The sequence below is a fragment of the Trichosurus vulpecula genome, chromosome 6 (assembly GCF_011100635.1).
Source record: "Trichosurus vulpecula isolate mTriVul1 chromosome 6, mTriVul1.pri, whole genome shotgun sequence".
NCBI lineage: Eukaryota > Metazoa > Chordata > Mammalia > Diprotodontia > Phalangeridae > Trichosurus > Trichosurus vulpecula.
Genome location: NC_050578.1, coordinates 148401697 through 148422169, shown reverse-complemented (window position 1 = coordinate 148422169; position 20473 = coordinate 148401697). Strand labels below are relative to the sequence as shown.

At 35.4% G+C, this 20473-nt stretch overlaps 1 protein-coding gene across 1 annotated transcript in view; it reads left to right on the top strand.

Annotated features, from left to right (window-relative positions):
* Positions 1 to 20473, top strand: part of ADGRL3 (adhesion G protein-coupled receptor L3) — a 373586-nt gene that overhangs the window by 183306 nt on the left and 169807 nt on the right. The window contains exon 8 of the mRNA XM_036763952.1: positions 19619 to 19802. Coding sequence (XP_036619847.1) covers positions 19619 to 19802 — 184 coding nt within the window. The remainder of the gene's footprint in view (positions 1 to 19618; positions 19803 to 20473) is intronic.

The following is a 20473-nucleotide window of genomic DNA, read 5'->3' as shown; positions in this document are numbered from 1 at the left end:
CAAGGGCAACAAAGAAATGGATGGTAGATGTGAAGAAGTAGCAGTATATCACCACAGAAGAATTATGTACGAGTGGCATAATATATGTTATCAAAATGATGGATAACTGGGGCAAGGGGTTGCTCATTTATGTATAAAGAGTCAGGGTAACTGATGAACAGCTCACATAACTGAATGGGATATGAGCTATAGTGAGAGATCTAGAGAAAGCTCCTAGCAGGTGAGGGGCAGCTCCTCCATGGACTTTTTCAGAGGATGTGAACCAAATTGGAAGATGAGGTTAGGACTCAGGGGTGGGGAACCTGTGGCTTCAAGTCCACATGTAGCCTTCTAGGTCCTCAGGTGTGGCCTTTTGACTGAGTCCAAGTTTTACAGAACAAATCCTTTTATCGAGGGGATTTGTTCTGAGAAGTTTGGATTCAGCCAAAGGCCTGCACTGGAGGACCTAGAAGGCACAGGTTCCCCACCCCTGGGTTAGATATTGATCTGTACAATAAGAGAGATTGCCCACATTGATGAGATCACAGATCCATTGAAGTGTATCTGGCAGTAAGTCACTCTCAACATTTGTCAGCCCTTGGTCTCTTTTTTCATTGGAATTATCAAGAACCACTGGCAACTTATGAATACAGTTTCAAAAGCATGGACTTTTCATAGTGAAGAAGATTTTTTGGGGGGGTTGGGGGGAAGGGGTATCAGGTTCCTTTGTCCTCTAAATCTGAGAGGCAGTCTTCTCCCTAGAGAAAGTACACTGGTGAGAACATTGCATAATGAGATAGATAAGTAGATGTTCCCATATAAACGTATACCTATTGAGTCATCTTTTGGAATCTTCTGTCACTTGAATAATCTGATGAAGAAGCCACCAGACATGAGGAACATAGAATAAAACAGAAATGTAATAGGTAAACTAACACTCTCCTCTCTCTTTTCTACTACCCCTCTCCTTCTCTCCCTTCTCTCTCCCCCTTTTCCTCTCCCCTCTCTCCCCTTTTTGCTTTCCCCTCTCTCCCTTCTCCTCCCCTCTCTATCTTTTTTCCCCTTCCCTCTCTCTCTTCTCTCTCCTCCCCTCTCTCTCCCTCCCACCTCCTCCCCTTCTCTTCTCTCTCCCCACCCTCTCACTTTCCTTTTCTATTTCCCTCCATTTCCTTCTCAACATTAGTTAATTTATGAACTCTGAGATAACTCTATCTTTGACAGGAGCTTTTTTCCTAAACTTTTATACATTTCTTACTGTTTTTTCAGTTACCTGGTTTTATATATCTGCCAGTACATTGAAAGTCTATGTATTAGACTAATTTTTTTAATCATATGCTCTATGTCAAAGTATCCTAAGCCAGTTTAGAATTAAAATCATTAAAGCTATTGATTAATAAGAAATCCATAATATTCCTTCCCAGATAATATAGATGCTGAGAGTGTGCGTGGCATATAAACATTTTTGTCTATCTCCTTTCTTTTTTGTAGTATTAATGCTTACTTTCCTGTGAACCAAAGGAGCTACTGGCATCTTCACGACAGAGTGCAAATTGAATTAGGCCAGTTTTCCTTGCTTGCTTGTGGTACATATGACAAGAAAGATTCTAACCTCCATTTATACTGCTAGGAAGAAATTAATGAGGATTCTCAAGTTCCTTGTTTGGTCACTTAATTGGCTGTATGACAAAGAGCTCTGTGGTGCGTGTCAAACAACTTTTGAGTCTTCTAATGATTTGTGCTTTGCTTGACTTTTGATACTATTCTGTGTGGCCTGTCAGGCTGGATATCCTTGTTAAAGTGGCTGGAATAAATTGGCTAGCAGTGTGCATACAATGTAGTATATTAACTATAGCAACAGGGAGTACTTTTAGCAGCTCTTTCAAGAGATTTAGATGTTTGCCCATAAGCATCAAAGCCAACCCAAACTTTCATTTAATATAATTAAAAGGACATCTGAAAGTAGTTTGATTCACAGTGGGTTTTTGTGGTTGGTAACCCTTTGTTAAAATTCTGTGAACTTAATATATTTCACAGCTTGATAAACCTACACTTGATTTGTGTCAGTACGAGAGAAAATATAAATCTGCACCCTGCATGTTTCTGCTGCTCCACACCCTATTGTTAAAGGCAAGGGGGAATCAAAGAAAGTCACTCCAATTTACCATAGCAGAGTAGTTTTCTTTTGGTAAAGAATACTAATAATTTATTTTAAAGGCTCACCTTGTGTATGGTGTAGTCAGTAAATGGTTTTAAATAGCCATAGTTGTCCTGAGAGACATTGAAACCATGTGTATTTTTAAACAGAGTAGGTGTGTTTATATACCATGTCATAGAGGTTCATGATATTGTGTTATTGAGACAGCTAAGTAAGTCCTTTCATAAATCTGATTTCTTTGGGAAATCAGTAGTGGGATCATCTATAGATGTAGGCTAGCAAAAAGAATGTTACATTTGATAATTTTTCAGAATTCCCTTGGCAAGTAGGTCAGGTCAAGCAAAGACAGATACTTTGCATAGTGAATTCCACCTTCATCTTTTTTAAAAAATAATTAACCGAATGATTCACTTGTTATCTATTTACATGTTGCTGATGGAAGTTTTCAAGGAATTGATTCAAACAGAAGTCCAATGACTGCAACCCTGTCACCTTCTACTCTTAGATTTTATTTCTATGTGCCACAAAACTAGATTATACCTTCCTCAAGGAGCTCATATCTCACTTATTGTTAGAATATATATCCTTCAGGCTTTTTACATAGTAGATGGTTTGTAGAATATTTCTTTTCTTGTTTCTACCAAATTTCAGTTTTAGAATTTAGAATTAATTCTCAAATTTAAAATTTGCAATTTTAAATGTACTTTTTCAAATCAAATCAAGGTTGACTTAGGATTATAAGAAAGGGACCTCAGGATCTTTGAGTTTAAGTTTTTGTTTTGGAATTGAGGAGACTGAAACTCAGAGACATGAAGTGAATTGCCCAAGTAGAAAGTGTCCTAACTATGATTTTACCTAGATTCCTCTGACCTGGAATGTAGCACTCTAAACCACGAGATTTAACATCAAGTAAGTACTTGCAGTTTTTTATGCAGACTTTACCCTTCAGATTGGGGAAATCTAGCAGAAAGAATAGTGAAAACAATAACTTCTTGTTATTCATTTATTTATTCATTCATCCTGTCATTCATTAATTTATTTATTCATCCAGCCATTCATTCATTTATTCATCCAGCCATCCATTCATTTGCTTGTTTAATATAAGCAGACCTAAGAAGGATGTATACCTTGCTATTTCTGTATTTTATCCAGTATAGAGGCAGATTGGCATAGTAGATAGTGAGCATGTCACAGAGAAAGTGCTCATCTATGTTGGTTGAGTTTTCTCATATGAGAGGCTCCTTTGCTAAGGAAAACACAAGTCCATTCCTTCTCCAGCAATCTATGTTCTTCATTGATATCCTTGTAATGTCAGACAATCTTAAGTGAATTCCCTTGGTGTTGAGGAGAGGGATCTAATGTGGTTAACTTGTGGGAATTCATGTGCAAGAGTTGCCCAAGATGGAAATGGATGGGTTATAAGAGAGTATCACAACATTGAGATCACAGATGTATTGAAGTAGTTTAATACTCAAAGGATTTAGAGTGACCTAACTCTCTGGAAGAACTAGTTACATAGCGGGATCAAAGACTGAAACTATCAAAAAGTGTCATAAATTTACTATTCGCGAATTATGTGTAGTATTGTCATTTGTTGAGTATTGTGAGGTAAGAGTCATCTGATGACTGGACAAATTACTCCTGAAAATTGCTCCCAGAAGAGAGATTCTAATGATTTTGTGTAACTGTTATTTACTGTTCCTATGTAACAATAACTAAATGAATAACATCCTCAACTGTTTTTGATCAACTTAGCATAAACCAACTAAGTTACTTTGATTTTTAACCTTTAACATGAGATTACAATGTTCAGTTCATTCAGTGATATTCTAAAGAGACCAAGTTCTAAAGAGACCCCAACTGGGCCTGTTTCTGAGTCATTTCATTCTCAGATTATATTTTTCACATGCATGTAGATTCAAGCATTAAAGACATTCCCTTGACAAAGTTTGATTAGCCAGTTTCAAAATCAGTTAGCTGTTTTTGTTGTTGTCAAAAAAAAATTCTTCAATTTGGAGCAATTTAAGGTGTTCAAAATATAATGAAATGTAATGTTTTTATCTTTTGACTTCCAATTAAATCTCTGGATAATGATTCCAGTTATTTATCAGCAGCTGCCCCCCCCAGTAATTTATGTAAAATGAGTTGTTATTTTCGATATCCTTCAGAGTCAACCAGTTCCATGAAAGGTCGGAGTCCAATACTCTCTAGTAGTAAATGTGGAATTATTAACAATTATCAAGCATATTTGCTAGAAATTATCCAGGATTATGAATGATAATGGGCTGAGGTATGATAAATACACATCATTTGGATAGTTAGACCCATTCTACATGCATAAAAAGCCTACCTGGAAAATTGCATCAGTATTGTTACCCTACCAACATCAATGCATTAATAATGAAAAAAGAACTCTTAAGTTAGCAAAGATTAATCAGACCATATTGTCTAAGTAAATTATTTACTTGAATCCCAGTGAGTTGTTTTCTTAAAATTGTGATGGAATACATTGGATTGACAAATTCCTTATCAATTATGGTATCATAACTTTTTTCTTATTCTAAACTTGACCAGCACTAACAAATATGAACATTTCTATAAAAAGGAGGATTTTATAATAACTTATTTTATCAAATTATATAATACATTTGATGTTAATTCCAAAGCTATCTACTTGCCTCTGCTTCCCTCTCAAATTCTTCTTCTCTTCATTGCTTTTAAAAAATGCTTCTTTAATTTTTTCAAACTTCCTTATTTCGTTTTACATTATTATTACTAATCTCCCTTCTCCCCAAAGAAAACTCTCCCTTGTAACAACACAATCAAAGTAAATCTAAATGTAAGTTTCATTCTGAACATCTTCCATTTAATGGATGAGTTCATCTAATTCTTTCATGGTTATTATTGCTAAAAAAAGAGTATTTCCCTCCATCACATTTTTTTATACATTTTCCTCTGGCCTCTTTTTAGAGAAGATGGTAAGGAAAGAGAAGGAATGTGAGCAACACTTATGATCTCTAATTGAAGTGATCTACGTTAACTTTACTGAAATGTCTTCCTCTAGACCCTAAGGGTTCATATTCTTTATTTCTTTCCTTCTAAATCCTTCCATTATAGTTTACCCTCTGAAATTGAAACTTGTTTTGCTAGTTATTATTCCTTCCTCAACTTTATCTTCTTTCTTAAGCCCCTGTCTCCACTCTTTCTCATCTCCCAGTTTTCCTGTTGACTTTAATGTATTTCTATTCCAAATTTGTGTGTGTGTGTGTGTGTGACAGAGAGAGAGAGAGAGAGAGAGAGAGAGAGAGAGAGAGAGAGAGAGAGAGTGTGTTCAAACTTTATCTGTTCAGAAAAGTTTACATAGGTCATTCTCCACCCTCATACATTTTTCTTCATTTTTGCAGCTAGGTCCTGATTAGTGGGAAAAATTAATCCCTTGAAGTGGTCATATTAGTCAGATTCATACTGCTATTTCAATAATGGGATAGAAACAATTAGCATGCTCTACATAAGCATAATTTTGAACAGTGCAAATTTGAATGCATGACCACTTCAGAGAATTCGTCATATCCACTAATCAAAACCTAGCTGTATTCTTCTCCTGTACCCCAACTATGAGAAATAGTCAGCTCCAACCTCTTCTTCCTTAATGTACTTCTTTTCCCTTCCTTTTTCAAAGATTGTAAAAACAAGCCCACTCCCAGTCCCTCTCTTTTTCTTATGTATTTACCTGTGTGATCCTTGGAGTCATCAGAATTCTAAGAGATACTTGTCTCTTTTCCTCCCATCAAAATTTAGGCTTCATCATGATTTAGCCCTTTTTTATTATTCAAATGTGTTTAATTTTCTTAGTTGTTCTTTACTCCTATGTTTGCATTCAAGTTCCTACTCAGCTTTATTCTCATCATCAAGAACAGTTGAAAGTCCTCTATTCTATTAAAAGGTCATTTTTCTTCTATGGGGTTTTACTTAGTCTAGAAAGGTAAGTTATTCTTCACTGTGAACTTTTATATTTTTGTCTTTTGGCATATCATTTCCAAATGTTTTCTTCCAATTATAGTAATAAGTGCCAGAATTTGTGAGACTTTAACTGTGGTCCCTTGGTACTTGAACACTCTCTCTCCTTGAAGTACTTTTGTCCCCCTCAGGAAGAAAGAAATTATCTGGAATTGGGTTGCAATATTCTGGAAATTTTCATATTGCTGGTATTTTCATTTTGAGTTTCTCTTTTTGGGAGGGTGATTATATTCTTTCTATTTTCACTTTGCCGTCTTGTTCTATTAAATCTGTACTACTCATTTGAAGAGTCTAGTAAGGGTTCCTACTTTCTATTATATACTATTCATTCTTCCAGTTCTTTCCTCTAGTTCTTTCCTTTTTATCTTTTTTTTTTTAAATTCAGCTTTTAAAATATTTTTTCAGAGACTCTTTTAATATCTATAGTTGAATCTTTTATTTTTCCCCTTGCCAAGGCTCTGCTTATAATTGTTGTGGAATCTTTTTCTGGATTTATCCCTTGTGTGTCTTTGGACCCATTATATTTCTTCATAGAGTTTATTGTCTTCTTCTGTTTACTCTTATCACTATGCTTAGTTCCTTATTTGGTACATTGTGCTGTGTCCAGGCTCCATTCTCTTTTGCAATTTTCAATGGAACAGATCAGGTCCTATTTGGTACTTATCTCTGTTTCTTGGATTTCTGCCACTGCATTCTACTTCTTCTGTTATGACTGTACTCAGGTCAATGGCAAACATTTCTGAGCCTAGTCAGATCTCTGAAGATGGCTATCTCTGGTCAGGGTTCACAATTGTCTTTTATTTCCTCTGAGGCAGCCCTACATGGAGTTCTGTTGTGGGCTTACATGGTCAATATGACATCACAGACTTCCAACATATTTACCTGTACTTATGTTGGTTTTTCTGGCAAGATCCCTCTTCCTGGGCCCAAATGCTCAGGCTATCATTTTGTGTAGTCCTGAGCTGGATAAAAGGCTTTCCTGATGTTTCTCTTTCAATTTCTCATTATTGCTCAAACAGGTGCTCTTTTTAAATAGTGACCAAATAAAAATGAGAGAACCAGCCTTTAGTAGCTTTCACTTAGTCATTTTTAAATGGAAGTGGTCATACAATTCAACTTTAAAGTATTTTTTGAAAAGAGCCATACTCTCAATTTATCTTTCCCTTTAACAAAGCATTTTATTGATGAATTTTATTTTTCAATAATAGGCACCTTCCTTATGAGAAATAAAAACAATTAAACAGATATATGATATATGTATCTGATAAATGAATACAATATTCTATCCTGATTTTCCTTATCACTGTGCCTTGAGAAAGGAAGTATGTTTCATTATTTATTATATAGCACCTCCACTTTATGTTAGTTATCTAGAGTTGAACTTCCTTTTAATGATATTATCATTTTTTATTTTCATGTATGTTTTTTTTTTAGTTCTAAATTTTGTTTTGCATCAGTTCCTCGTATTTGTCATTTATTCCTTGCACAGTAGTATTACATTATATGCATATACCATAGTTATTTTTTCAGCTATTCTCCAATCCATAGGTACCCAATTTATTTCTGGTTACAACAAAGATTGATGTTATTAATATATTAGACCTTTGTTTCTATGTTAGCTTTCTTTGATGTGTATGTCTAATAGTGGGATTTGTTGGTTCAAGGATATCGACAATTTAGTAACTTTTGTTATATATTGTTTTTAAAGATTTCATCCATCCCTTTAGTTCTAATTATTTCTAGATGTATGAATCCAAAATCTTTGTCTCCAAGCATAATTTTTCTTACAAATTCCACTCCTGCCTGTCAAATGATTTTCTGGACATTTCTACCTTGATTTCTTTTTTCAAACGTTACTGTCTAAAACTGACCTTTTTATATTTCTCCACCAACCAGCTGCTTCTCATACCTTCTCCTTTCTTGTTACCATTCTCTTGGTCTTTCAGGTTTGAATCTAAAAGACATCATTAACTCCTCCCTCTCTCTCACCTTGCTTCCCACATTGTCAGTCATCAATTTCTATTGATTTTTCCTTGATTGAGACTTTTGCAGATATCCCTTCTTTTCTATTTCCATCGGCACTACTTTAATTTTGGGTCTTATCTCATTTCCAACTAATTTTAAAAGCCTCTAACTAATCTCCCTGATTCCCTTCTCTCCCTCTCTAAAGCATCTTATAACCTTCTGTTAAATTAATTTCCCCAGCAAATTGTTTTGATTATTGTGTTCCCCTGCTCAAAAATCTTTACTAGTTCTTTATTTCATATTGATTAAAGTTCAGTAGCTCTTTATACAGGTATTTAAAGACCTCTAAGTTATTTTCCAGTCCCATTGGTACTCTCATGTAAGAAACCTCCCCTCTAACCAAATTGGCTTATTCATTTGTGTTCCTATCCCAAACAAATATAAACTTAAAACCTCTTTTATTTGTACTTTCACATTATACATCAAATTATATTCATTCTAGTATATGCCTTATCTTCCCTACTTGAATGTAAATTCCTTCTATCCCCTATCATACCTAAAAGCTGTTTATATTTGGTAAGCATTTATCTCAATCCAAGTAACCATGCTATTTCAAAATTTAGGAAAAGAAACTATTTTACACACTAACACAAGGATTTAATCACTTAATAGAAATGTTAGAGAAGGAATACATAATCATTCAGGTTCTGTTATGCACTTATCCATAAGTCCCAAGATTCCCAACTCATTGTTATGTTGCAGGTTCAACTAGAAGGAGACTCTGTATGGGGGGCCAAAAATCAGAGATGAGTCACAGCCTCCACTTTGCTTTCTATACTATCTTGACTGATGATCTAATCAGTTCCCATAGTTTCAATTATTGCTTCTATGCAAATGATTCCAAATCCACTGTTCTGTCCACTGTACCCCTCTGCTTTCTTAAATTCCTGTGTAAATAAAGATAATCTGCCTTACCTTTTAATAAATGTAGCCCTTTGTAAAACACCGTGATGACTCTTCCAGCTCTATGAATATCAACATTCTGAAAGTAGTAATTCTCTTAAAACAGAAGATAATATATGGTCGTAACTAATTGTATTGGCAATCAAAATGGGTTCTTAGCACTTAATTCAACCATGTGCCCTTGAAGAGTTTGGTCTTTATTTCCTTGATTAAATTAGGAGTCTTTGATGACCTCCTTGCCTCAGGGGAAAGCCTAGTTTAAATGGGTTTGAGTGACATGTTTGTGACATCAGAGGCTTTTAGACCACATGGGTTTAAGTCTCATCTTTGTGATGATTTTAGGTCACGTGAGTGAGTCGCACGTGTGACTCACCCTTGACCTTGAAAAGAATATAAACCAGAGGTTGGCTTTTTTTTTTCCGGAGCTCTGAGCTTCAGCAGTAGTGACGTGTGATTCTGAGTCAGCCATTGTCGAGCTCCCCAGCTGAACTCAGATGTTGGTAACTAGGAATTGTATTTGGTCTATTTGTAATTTGATTGTATTTGCTCTGAAGTTCAGGGTGCTGTCTTTTTCCCCTGAACTAAGTTAATGATATTTGTATGTTGGATTAAAGTAAGATTGTTAACCCCTTAACGTTGCTTTCCTTAATAAAGCAGATCAAAAGGACCTGGGCTTGCAGCATTCTGTTAGCTGTTTGTTGTTGGTTTTATACCCTTACAGCAGCTGCTAGCCCAATTGTTGAAACACTAATGCAATACACTCTCCCTCCTTTCTTTCGTTTTTCTGTTCTTAAACAATATTCTTTCTAATAAGGGCAAAGATGAAGCTAGGTATAAAGAAAAGAAAAATTGCCATGAAAATCTCTCTTAAACCATGGTTAGAATGTAAATGTATTCTTATTTTCAAACCAAGGAATTTTAAACGTGGAATGGAAATTAGTTCTCCCCAAGCACAAACCCAAACTTCCTATTTTACAAGTGAGAAAATATTGACCCTTATAGAGAAGTGAAGTCATTTATTCAAATTTATGTGGTGGGATAATAGAATCAGGAGTAAAACAAGAATTAAAGACACTGCATGAACAAAATAATTAGCTTTTGAAAACTATTTTCTTTGTTATCTTTAAATTTGCTTGTTTATATTCTAGATGTATTTTGCTGTTAAGTAGGAATCTGTTGAATCCAGGCTTCCCAACTCACTTCAGTGCTTTTTTATTGCCCTTGCTTCCCGTTATAATTGCAACTCTCAGTAATGTAATATGTCAAGAAGAAAAGATGAAGTATTATTATTTTCACACAAAAAACAGAGAAAAATAAAGGTTGACAGATACGTTTTCCCCTGTAGTAACAACAGAAGACCTGCAAAGCAACATAAAGATAGGAAAATGTTATAGCAGACCATAAAGCTGGCTTGAAGCTTAACATTAAAAAAAAAAAGAAAAAAAAACAATGACTAAGATCATGTCAACTGATTCCATCAGTTCCTGGCAAATAGAGGGAGAAGACAGGGAAGCAGTGTCAGATTTTATATTCTTGGGCTCAAATATAACTGCAGACAGGAACTGCAGCCATGAAATTAAGAACTCTTGTTCCTTGCAAGGAAAACTATGGCAAATCTTGACAGCATACTAAAAAACAGAGAAATTATTTTGCTGACAAAGATCTGTATAGTCAAAGCTATGGTTTTTCCTGTGGTAGCGTATGGCTGTGAGATTTGAACTATAAGTTAAACTGAGTCGCAGAATCAACACTTTTGAATTGTGGTGCTGGATAAGATTTGTGAGTCCTTTGAACACCAAAGACATCAAATCAGTCAATCCTTAAAGAAATTAATTCAGACTGTTTACTGGAAAGTCAGATACTTAAGCTGAAGTTTAAATACTTTGGCCACAGGATGAGAAGACAGGACTCATTGGAAAAGACTCTGATGGTGGGAAAGATTGAAGGCAAAAGGAAAAAGGAGATGAGAGAGTACAAGTTGAATATATTGTCATGGAAGCAATGAACATGAGCTCAGACAGACTTCAAGAGATAGTGGAGGATAGAAGGGCCTGGCGTGTTGCAATGCTTGGAGTCACAAAGAATTGGACTTGACTTAACAACAACAACAAATAGTGTGTGATTTAAATAAGAATATTGTATTCAGGTATTCTGTTCAACATTTCAATGCCTAGCAAAATGTGAAAATAAAGGCAATAAAATATGACAACTGACACGAAGATCAATGTGCTAACTAGAATTAGTTTGTGGATAATATTTTTAACCACTATGAATTCTCTAGCAGCTTGCCTAAGGGATAATGTGCCTAATGCTATGAAGATTTGCCTTTTTTTAAAAATCAGAACAATTTGTTTAAAAAATTTGCCCAATAGAGGAAGTGTTTCCCCTCCTCTGTTACCCTTGGCCAATATAACTTTTCTTTTTGTCAGCTGATTTTTTACATTTAAGTTTTGTGTTTGTAATATATATATATTTAAAAAAACCTAATAAACCCCAAATCAACTACTATTTAAAAACTTATACCAAAAATTCTATTTTCTTGTAATAGAATAATAATAGTTGGTGCGTTCTATCTTCTTTTTGTTCAGCTTTTTGTCTTTGTCTTTTTAGTTGGCCCCTACTTTAGAACTTTTAAACTTGGTCATCATACTTTTTGTTTGGGCACATCTCCACTCAAGGGAACTAGGGACAGGGTCCAGGGATAAAGGCTGTTACTTTCAAATACAAAACCATATTTAACATTATGGATGAAAAAATAGGAAATCATCATATTTTAAGCCTGATGTGAGACTGATTTAGGGAGAGTTGACAAGCGATATTTGAATTATTAAATTTGGTGGAAATAAGCCTTCCCAGTTCTTATCCTTGTGAACTAAAGAACCCCAGATTGCCTGCCTTGCTGTCATGAAAAGTCGTGGTACTTTATAAATTGAATCAGAGGCTCTCACTTGAGAAGTTATGATTGAACAATGATCCAGGGCAATTCTGAAGGACTTGTGATGAAAAATGCTATTCACTTCCAGAAAGAGAACTGATGAACTCTGAGTGAAAATTGAAGTATAATTCTTTTCACTTTCTTCAGTGTTCTTGCTTTTTTTGCAATGTAGCTAATATGGAAATATGTTTTGTATGATTTCACATGTATAATTGGTATCATATAACTTCCTTTATCAGTGTGTATGAGAGAGGCTGGAGGGAGGGAAAGAATTTGGAACTATTTTTTAAATGAATGTTAAAAATAAATTTTAAAAAAAAAAGAAGTTAGGATTGAAATACAAAACTGTGTTGCCAATATCTAGAAAAGTGAAATGGTGATGATAATATTTGACATTGATATAATGCTTTATGATTTAGAAGATGTTTCACTTTCATTATCTCATCTGGTCCTGATGACATTCTGAGTGCTATTATTACTCCATTCTGTCCATCTTTACTGGGTAAGAAGCAGCTACTCTTTTTTTTTCTTTTGACCACTGTTTCACCTGGTGAGCTAAAGTTGCTCTTCTATTAAGTCAAGAATCCTTATCCAATTGTTACAAACACCTCATAGGAGTAAACATTTATTATAGCTACTGCTATGCTTACTATGCATTTTTAAGTACATTCAAATAACCATTAATTTTTCCTTATTATAATCATTCTAGACACATCCACAAGGTTCATGGTGCAGAGCAACTTCTATAACCAAGAGGACCCAGTGAGTCAGTCAGGGTAGTTAATGGTGAGATTGGTTAGAAGCAGGGAATGAGAAGTTCCGAGGAGTGAGCAAACCATGAATTTTCACCAAATCCAAGGCGAGCATAACTATAAGGAAAGGAAATGAGGATGAGAACTAAGAAAAGTTGGATGTGATGGTGCATGCCTGTAATCCCAGTTACTGGGAAGGCTAAGGCTGGCAGATCTCCTGAACTTAGAAGCTCTGAGCTCCAGGGGGCTATAGTGATCCTAAATTAAGAATTAACATTATGAGTCCCAGGTAGCAGTGATCCATTAGGTTGCCTAAAGAGGGGCAAAATGGCCCAGACTGGAAACAGAGGAAGTCAAAACTATGATGATGCTTGGTATGGGAATTGAGCCAGTGAGTACCACCCACACTGCCAACATGTACAAGATGAGGTGAACCAATCTTAAGAAAAAGGAGGAACAATTAATCAATTAGCAAAGTAAAGTTCCTATAATCTAGAGAGATCAGTAGGGCTAGATAGAAAAAATTCTAGAGGACTGCTTTTCAAGTCTATTTCACCTAAACATAACTGATACACAAGCAGGAACAGCTAATGTTGACAACACTGCTATACTCTTTTTGAACACTTAAAACATAGGGATTGTAGTAAACTGTAACATTTAAACATACCAATATTTATACACCCAAATGGGTGACATCTATTCAGTGGTGTTCCAGTAGTTTTTGAACACCTCTTTTAGGATTACCTGCAAAGCCAGTGGCACATAATCTGGAAGATTCCCAGGTGTGACAAATCTTTGGCCTTTGATAATTTATTTGATTTTGGGGAACTAGTTAAAACTCATTCAGATCCAGGTCTTTTAGCTCAAATACATAATCACAATGTATATATATTATTTGGGGTCCAAAGTGAGTGATGATGAGGTAATCTTTCACATTTCACATCTTTCAGACTCAGATGGCCATTGGAAAAGAGCAGTTCCAAAAATATTTTGAGCATGGAAGAATTGTTGAGTTTATAGGCTCCTACAGTGGCTACTTTTAAGGGCAACACTAATTTGCATGCATAAATTCAAGTACATTTGTAAAAAAAGAACAAAATGAACTGCATTAACTTTATAGTGACCTCATATTATGGAAGGAGAAAATAATTTAACCAGAAACACACAGAAGTTAAGTGGTACAACTGGAATGTGAATTCTCAATCTTGGGACATTGAGTTTGTTCATTATGTCATGTGGCCTCTTGTTTAAAGTAATCAAATGTTTCATTCCATATTTCAGAGCAAATAAAAATAGTGAAATGGGGTGTTTTATTGTCTGGGAGGCATATTGTATTGCATTTTCAAATCTTTCCTCACAGTTGTTTGATTACTTCAGCTAGACATTTATTCTGTACATCTTAAAAGCATTATTTAATTTGACAAGTTCTTTTGTCATTGTGCATAGAGACTTCAGGAAGAGAATGGTAAAGTGTCATGTGACAAATTCTGGAGCAACCTTACTTTTTCATCAAATCAGAATATAAATTAAAAATCAGAAAAACATGCAATAGAAAACAAAAGTTATTGACACCTCTTTGACTAATTTCTTTTAAAGAATGTTGAACACTAATGAATGTCCTAGCATTAGCTATAACTTTAGGGACATGAATCTGATCTTCCCAACTCAAACCCAATGATCTAATAATTCTACAATTATTCTACAATTCATCATATCAAAAAACCCAGCATATTTTAAGGGAAAATTGCAATAAACTAAACGAAAGGCTATCAAGTGCTCTATACATGCGTAGTCTTTTATTTTCTCTAACAAGAGAGAAAAAATCTTTACTTAATCACATAGTCTGTTTTAGAAGTACATAGAAAACATGAAAACATATAAATAGACAATCATTTAGAATTTATAGACATATAAGTGCATAAGGAGAACAAAAACATGAAGCTTTTATATATATAAGTTGGGTCATCATAAGCAAGTCACTTACCCTCTATTAGCCTGAGTTAGATCATTTATAAACAAAGATAATTCTTGAACTCCCTAACAGTGTTACTTTGAGGAATATATTCTGTAAATCTAATATATGGGACATGTAAATATGAAATATTATTTTATAATTGGGCAGTTGTAACTGACTGATTAGTCTTTGATAATCCAGGGAATAGGAAATAGGAACAACCACAGAAAGATTAAGGGGGAAATAACAGAATCTTAATTGCACGTACTCTGAATGATCAAAATAGTTTGGTCTCATTAAGTCAAATTGGTCAGTTTGTTCAACCATCTGAAAAACTTTGTAGGATCATAGGATCATAGATTTAGAGCTGGCAAAGACATTAGCAGGTCATCTTGTTTAACCCTGTCATTTTTAGAAATGCAGAAATTGAAGACCAGAGAAGCTGTGATTTGCCCAAGGTCACCGTGATCAGTAGGTGTCAGGACTGGGATTTGAGCCCAGACACTACAACTCCCAAACGATTTTTTTTTCCACTTTAACCACAGGAAGCATGTATCTTTTATCTACATGGTGACTTCTTTTCACTGGAAAACTGTGATAAGTAATTTTATAAAATGATACTAATGTTAAAAAAATACTAGTGTACATTTTATTTTTTTCTACCAGAAATCATTTTCTTTTCACTTATTTGTTCATTTATTTTTCATCTGGGCCTATACTTTCACTGATAGGGAATTCCCAGTAAGGAAATCCCCCTCTAACAATGCCTATCAGAAGATACCCTGACATTTAGCTTCACAGTTACTTGGGGCATTGAGAGATTAAGTGACTTGTCCAGGGTCACACAATAGCTATGTGTCAGAAGTGGTCTTCCTGACTCTAAGGCTGGTACTCTAACCACTATGTAATAATATCTCATCTTTCAAATACTGATCAGTATATTAAGAATTATCAGATTCAGCCTTGGCTTAGTTCTTTGAGTGCTATATTTTCACTCCAAGAAAGGATGAATGCAAAGTATTTATTAAGTGCTTGCTATATGCCAAGCATTGGAGATAAAAAGTATAAAAACAAGAGCATTCCAGCCTTCAAAGAACTTGCACTCATTAGGGGAGACATTAGGTATAGATGGACCAAAAAAGGATTGTTTTGGTTTGGGAAGTCAAAAGGGTAATGAGAATCAATTGATACACCCTCTCCAGAACAAGTAATATTTTCATTGCTATTGGCAGAGTAAAAACTGAAAAGATAGGAATCCAGTATGTACTTGGAAAGTAGGGTAGATGTCAGGAAGATGACCAGGATAGATAGTTGGATGGAATATAAACCAAGGTGTGGGATGTAGAGTGGCTAGGCGTAAGTATTTGCTCTGAATGAATCACTGACCAGAGCAAAGTTTCCAAAGCTGAAGGGGTTAAGTAATCAGAGAATGGTTTCTGGAACAATTGCTCAGAAGGAATAATAAGCAGTAGGCAGTGGGAAGGAGGTGGCCAGGCTAAATGGTAGGATGGGTGGAAAGCAAAGAGCTAAATACAGTTTTTATAATCACCTGAATAACTTATGCTTATATTTTCTTGGACTTGCTATCTGGAACATAGTCCTCTAAGATATAGTGTTGGGGTAAGAAGGATTTATTACAGACAGATCAGTCCAATTCTATCATTTTACAAAAAAAAGGGAACTGAGGCCTCCAAAATTGAAGTAAAGCAGAGAATGAAAAAAAAAATTTAGCTAGCCACTTGACTCAAAATCCAATGTTCTTTCTACCCTATCATTATACTGTGAAATGGGCTTTTTCCATGGAAGGATTAGATCTGAAACATTCCTTTCTGTGCCAGCTAATTCAGATATGTTACACTGAAATGCAATTCAATTCAATTCACCAAATAGTTTTCAAATATCTATTTTGAGAGACTCTGGAGATTCAGCAATCTATTGGGTTTTGAGTAAATGCTGATTTAATATTTCTATCACGTATGGGCTTCGTGGTTCTCAGTAATGTACACATGATGTATAAATATGAATGATTCCTATAGATCATATCTTCTCAGTAAAAAATTGTAATTCCCAGATAAAATTTAAATGTCAAGTATATGCTTATTTCGTAAATGGAAAGTCATTGAGGTCTCTTTAGTTGCTGTTACCAATTCAAATATGGATCAGCTTAAGATTGATGAAAAAAGTAGAAAAGCAGAAGCTCTAAGAAGTCAACTTTACATGAGTTACTGACCCTTATTAACAGTCAAAATAGCTAAGATGTTTCCCAATTGACTATGTTTAGTAGTTATAGGTGGGCCTTCTCCTCATCCAACCCCCTTTTCTAAGAAAGAAAGCCAATAAGTTAGAGTTCAGAACTGTTTTCTTGCCCAGAGAAGTTTCCCTTTCAGATGCGGTGTAGATAGATCTGAGTAGGAGAATCTATTCTTTTATTCATCAGATTCTTACACTTTGAAGGAAAGGCAGTTCTATCTGATGCATTCAGATTCTTCTTTTTATCAATGTAGACTCTTGATTCAGAAAGTATCAGATACCCCTGGGGCGGGGAGATTCCTTTACCCTAAAAGTGTTTCTTGTTTCTACTTGGCTTAAGGATAGATGTTAAATATTTCTGTATTACCCTATCTCCCTCTTGGCATTTCCCTTTTTCCTAAGAGAAGATCCTTCAAGGTAGTTCCTTCCATGACCAAGGGGGACACATTCATCCCCTTTATGGGCATGCTTTCAAAAGAACTAGGGGAAGAGCCAAAGAATCCTGTGTGAAAATACCAACCAATTAAGCCATTTGAGATTCTTTGTTTTGTTCATTTTTATTTAAAAAAAGAAAACAACTTGTTGGGAGAGGAAGGGGGAGTGAATTAAAAAGGCCAGCTGAGGAGTTATTCTCCAGAAAAGAGTGATGGTGGTAATTTGTGGCCAGAACTTTCAGCATCTTGGAAAAATTCCAAGAAAGACAACTTTTATCAAAAGGCAAATTAGTTGCTAAAGCTAGTGTTGATTGGCAACCAAGGTGTTTCATTATGAAATAGTTTTTTTTTTTTAAACAAGTTGTAGTTAGTTACCAAGAAAACACCAACCAGAAGAAAATGCTTCAGTGCCATCGATAGTGCTACCATCTCATCCTACTTTTGGCAGACTGTTTCCACAATCCGGCTAGCAGCTGTTGTGGGGGTGAAAGACCAACACAACCCCAACAACAAGCACACCACAAAAACACAGGTTCTTTGGATCTGCTTTAGTAAGGAAAGCAATGCTAAGGGGTTCACAAGCTTATTTTAATTCAGCATACAGACAGCATTCACTTAGTTCAGGGGAAAAAGCCAGCACCCAGAACTTCAGAACAAAATACAAACAAATTACAAACATCAACAGACAGACAAAATACAGATTCATAGTTACCAACATCTAGGTTCAGCCGGGGAGCTCAGAACAAGGGCTGGCCCAGAGTCATGTGCGCCACCACTGCTGTGGGTAAGAGCTCCAAAGATGAGAAGGCCAACCCCTGGTTTTATATCTTTTTCAGCATCAGGGGTAAGTCACACATGCGACTCACCCACGTGACCTAAAGTCGTCACAAAGAGGCGACTTAAACTCGTGGTCTAAGACCCTCTGATGTCCCAAACCTATCACTCAAACTCATTTGTAAACTAGGCCCTCCCCTGAGTTAGCCCCACCTTAGGCCCCACCTTAGTTACCAATCCACACCCACATAGGTTTTACACCTAATAGGGGTTTGGGCCTGGGGTTTAGCACCTAGTAAGGCTTAATGAAATACACTGAATTATTCAAAGGAAACAAACCAAACTTTTCAATGGCACTTGTCAAACTAAGTGCTAAGAGCCCATTTTGCTTACCAACACACAAACAGAGCAAAGTTCAGCCCTGTTGAAAAAACATTCATGTGCCACCTAGAATCTGTGCCTGCATTGGCTAGCCAGGTATGTTTTTTTTTTCTTAATCAGTTTGAGCCTTAGTGATCGGTTGATTCAGTAATAATTGCCTTAAAACTAGAAGTCTGATATTTTTGCAATTTACAATTTTTATATGTCCAAATTAGCTCTTGAATAGAGCTTAGTTGAAGAAGGATAACTTTTATTTGGAACGTAAGTTCAAAGCAAAACTTAGGAAGCACAGGACTCGCAACTGTAGAAATGTGGATGAAGCAATATGAAATGTGGTAATTTGTCTCTATGTGTGAGTGTACCTGCTGATTCTTTCAAGGAAAGAAAAAAACCCTGAGGACTATAAATAGTATAGCCTTACTGTTTATGAACCTCTGTGATGGTAAATAGCATGAGAAAAGTTTCTATAGACATGCAATACATAGGGAGCCCCTGGTAGTTTACATGCTTTGATGTTTTTTCCCATTCTAACATTTTATCTAGTTAGCTAAGAAAATTGATATGCTTAGCTAGTCCTTATCTTTTCTGGAATGGAATCAAGGAGTGTTTTCTCTAGAGACCTTGTTTTGAGTTGTATTCATTGTGTTGGGCCACCAGTTTTATGGGGATCTATGGGGAAAAGATAACTTTTCTTCCTGGGCTTGGTTTAAGTAATTCTTTCCCCTAATCTGAAAATATACAATTTTAAAGCATACTCTAGGTGTAGTGGTCAAAATCATGAGAAAGTATGAGTTATTGATTCTAAGAATCTAACATGACTTTTTTATTGTCATTCAAAATACAAGCAGGTTTTCCCCCTGCCTAGCAAAGACTCAAATGGGGTTTATAGTAGAAAATAATGAGGCCTTCTGCTGTAGCATGTCACAGGGGAAGGTAGGACAATGCTGTAGTCATGCTGACTGCTGTGCCCTGCTTGCTGGGTAGCATGTACTCTCAGATGTCTGACAGCTCATGTGGGCTCACTAGAGACCTCTGTCATTCTGTTCTTCCTCTCTGCAGGCAATGGTTGAGACAGTTAACAACCTGCTCCAGCCACAGGCTTTGAATGCATGGCGAGACCTCACGACAAGTGATCAGCTGCGTGCAGCCACCATGTTACTTGACACTGTGGAGGAAAGTGCTTTTGTGTTGGCCGATAACCTTTTGAAGACAGACATAGTCAGGGAAAACACAAACAATATTCGTAAGTGATCCTCATTATCAAGAAGAGACAATTTCTCCCTCCTGCTGGGAAAGGGAGAGAAAAGATATCCCATAGGTTTGCCAACAGGTGCTTTTTTCCATTGGTTTTTTATATGGTTGATTTTCTATGGTGGATGCTTATTACTGTTCATAGTAAAAAAAAAAAAAACTTTCATTTTCAGATAAAGAATGTTCAAGGCATCTCAAGTTAAGGAACTTAATTCTATTTTATAAATATGATATTCTGTAAGATATTCCTTCCTTTTTAAGAATGGAAGTTTGGTTGGTTTTATATTAGATGAGAATTGGGTATTTCTTGAAATTGATTCAAAACATAGGTATTAACCTTATAAAGAAAGCCAATAAAAATTATACAGATTTTGTGTAGTATTTTGCTCACAAAAAACCTGAGGCTTTTTAATTGTTTATGGGGAAACATCTGACAATTTTATTTTAGAGAATTTAATGAAGTTGACTTTAGGTTTTTAGATTGAAATATGAAATGAAGGTATGCCTTTCAACAAGGCAGACCTAATTTATAGGTTGTTTTTTTTTTACTCATTTCTCAGACAGAAATATTTTTAGACTATTTTTCTAGAGAGTGGCAAAAAATGCACTTTTGTTTTATTTTTATTTCCAGAGTATGTTTTATCATTGATGCTCATGAATTCT